Genomic DNA, 2,646 nt, shown 5'->3' with positions numbered 1-2,646 from the left:
CACACACACACACTTTATTTCTGAGGTCCATGAGAAGGAGGAGTTCATTTCTGGAAGTTAATCCTCCCACCCCACTCTCTATGGCCTTTCATCTACCTCACTTACACAGGCTGCAGAGAAAGCAGGACTTTCTGAAGAACTGGCTAAGTACCTACTGGAAAAGTGTTCAACTGAAGAGGTGAAGAAGAAACTAAGAGAGACCACAAATACAGCCTGCAAATATGGGGTGAGGAGCTTTGGTCCCCCATGTCCCAAATCCAGCTTATGATCCTTGAAGACACTGGGTAAGGAATTCTGATACACCTTAGAATTTGTTTCCACAAGCCCACCTTCCCAATATGACACTTTCCCATTCCTCACCATTATTAGTCAACTAATAAATGCAAGAGAAGAAAGGAAAGGGGAGAAATGGATAGGGAAAGAAGGGATGAGATAGAAAAGAAACAATGTTGAGACAGAAAGACAGAGACTCTCCTGCCTATCTCCTATGTGGTCTTTTGCAATCTGCATTGATACTGGATCCCCTAACCCCAGTTCCCTTCATCAATCTAAGTCAACATTGACTTCCACCCTTCATGGTCCTCTTTCTTGTCTCTTCTGTATTGTACTGTGATCACTCTTTCTCCAGGCCTTTGGATTGCCCATCACAGTGGTCCATATGGCTAACAAATCCCACATGCTCTTTGGCTCTGACAGGATGGAGCTGCTGGCCCATCTGCTAAGTGAGTTGGAGAAACTTTCCCTTACCATTGATAAGACATTCCTTATCCCACAGCCCTGCCTACCTGCCAAACTTACCACTGAGGAAGAGGTTAGAGGAAGCAGGCATTCTTGAGCAACAAATTTTCATTAAGTTTCCAAGAGGCAGAGCCTTGCACTGGACACTTCAAAGGGGAACAGGCTCTGTCTTAAAAAGTAGAAGCAATCTCTGTTGTAAGGAAACCATGAATATTGTAGAAGATATGGAGAAACCATCTGCTCCTTAAACCAAGAATGTCTCATTCCAAGAATTCCGTGGGTCCTTGTGGGCATGAGAAGGGGTAAGGGAAGAGAATAGTAGATAGCATACTTTGCCTAGGTCCCAGGTACTCCCTTCCTTTAGGACTGTGTATAGAAGGTACCTGGTTTTCTTCTTCCAGGAGAACAGTGGCAGGGCCCAGTGCCCAGCCCTGTGAAAGGTAAACTTTGAGCACTTATAGAAGAAGAGGAGCTGCTCAGCCCTAGGAGCCAACTCCTTCCTCCCCACAGCATCCCCATCATGGAATCCAGGATGCTGGGGCTCTGCATTCCCATATTCTCATGTTTGGGGCATATGTGGCGTGGTATCCTGAACTTATTCCTATTGCTCACAAGTGCCTTAGGTAGGGCCCCAACCTTCATGGTTTCAACCAAATAAACTCCCCATTGGGGTAGACATTTGTGTGTCTGTCACTGCCTGGTGTGTGTTGGGTATTCTTGATTCTGTATCTATTCTTTGGAGTTAATGAAAAGAAGATCCCCTGTAATTTCCTAGCCTATGTGCCAAGGGAGAGAGAAAAATGGCAAGCAAGAAAATCACCCATTATACAGATGAAGAAACTAAGGCTGGCAGTAGTAACTTGCCCAAAGTCACATAACTAGGCATCTGCAAAGCCAGGACTTCTGCCTCAGGCTACCTGTCTTTTGAACATCTTCAGTGGTAGCCAATCTTTGTTCTTTGACAATGATGTAAGTTATGGAAACAGCTGGAAATAGTTTGTTAGGTGAGTACAGCTCCCTTCTACGATTCATCTTTTGGTAAATCTGCCAGAGTATACTAGGCTTGCTGAGCCATTGATCTAAGACTGTGCCAACTATAGTGAAAGGTGAAATACTCTAGGCCAAAGTGGGGCTATGCCTGAGCCTGGACTGAATTTAGGCACTGACCAGTGTGAGCTGAGGACTCCTGAAGTGACCTAGACCCCGAAGTGATGAGCTGGGAATTGAATGGCCTCTAGCTAGAGATATGAGATTATGTTACTGACTGGAAGATGAATAATACCTTTAAGATCACAATTAATGCAGAGTTGGAAAAGACTTCAGAAGTCATCAAGTTCAACCCCTGTCTAAATATGAGTTCCCTATACCTCGTGTCCTGTAAAAGGTCTGTCAGAGCACCAAGAAGCCACCTTCAGAAACACACAGTGTTTGGCAGCTGACGCAATAAAATAGAGGACAACTTTGGAATGTGATATTCCAGGGTTAATGAAAAAGGCTTACAACAAGGGGTGTGCTGGAGTTAGCTCTGACAATTGATTGTTAACTTTTTAGTGTAAATATTTATGTGTCAGAAATCAGCAATCACTATACATCAAGACTTGATTTATTGTTTTGTTGATTTTCTAGACGTATGAAAATGTCAATAATGCAGATTAAATTTAAAATATATATATATACGTGCATTTTTTTTCCAGAGAGTGCAGTTGTTAAATATTTACCAGCACACCTCTGTATTACTCTATAAACATTGCTTGAGCTCAATAGGAGTGTAGTAGTAGGCTCAAGGAATGAAATAAGTCATCAGTAGACTAAAAGCCTTGTGACTGGACCATTATCTATCCATTTGAGCCTCACAATACCTCAGCTTACTATCAAGAATAATCTATTTGGCAAAACTGAACATAATCC

At 42.8% G+C, this 2,646-nt stretch overlaps 1 protein-coding gene across 1 annotated transcript; it reads left to right on the top strand.

The window, feature by feature from the left end:
• Positions 1-109: 109 nt before the first annotated feature.
• LOC114034237 (glutathione S-transferase kappa 1-like) lies at positions 110-2,319 on the top strand (the record flags this gene model as incomplete). Its single annotated transcript, XM_027849838.1, has 3 exons — positions 110-226; positions 629-722; positions 1,140-2,319. Coding segments are annotated over 3 exons (261 nt in total), but the record flags the coding sequence as incomplete, so codon positions are not given.
• Between the last annotated feature and the right edge of the window lie 327 nt (positions 2,320-2,646).

This window comes from Vombatus ursinus, unplaced genomic scaffold, assembly GCF_900497805.2.
Source record: "Vombatus ursinus unplaced genomic scaffold, bare-nosed wombat genome assembly UNPS02008675.1, whole genome shotgun sequence".
Taxonomy (NCBI): domain Eukaryota; kingdom Metazoa; phylum Chordata; class Mammalia; order Diprotodontia; family Vombatidae; genus Vombatus; species Vombatus ursinus.
Note: the sequence above shows the minus strand (reverse complement) of the source record. Positions and strands in the feature narration are given on the sequence as shown.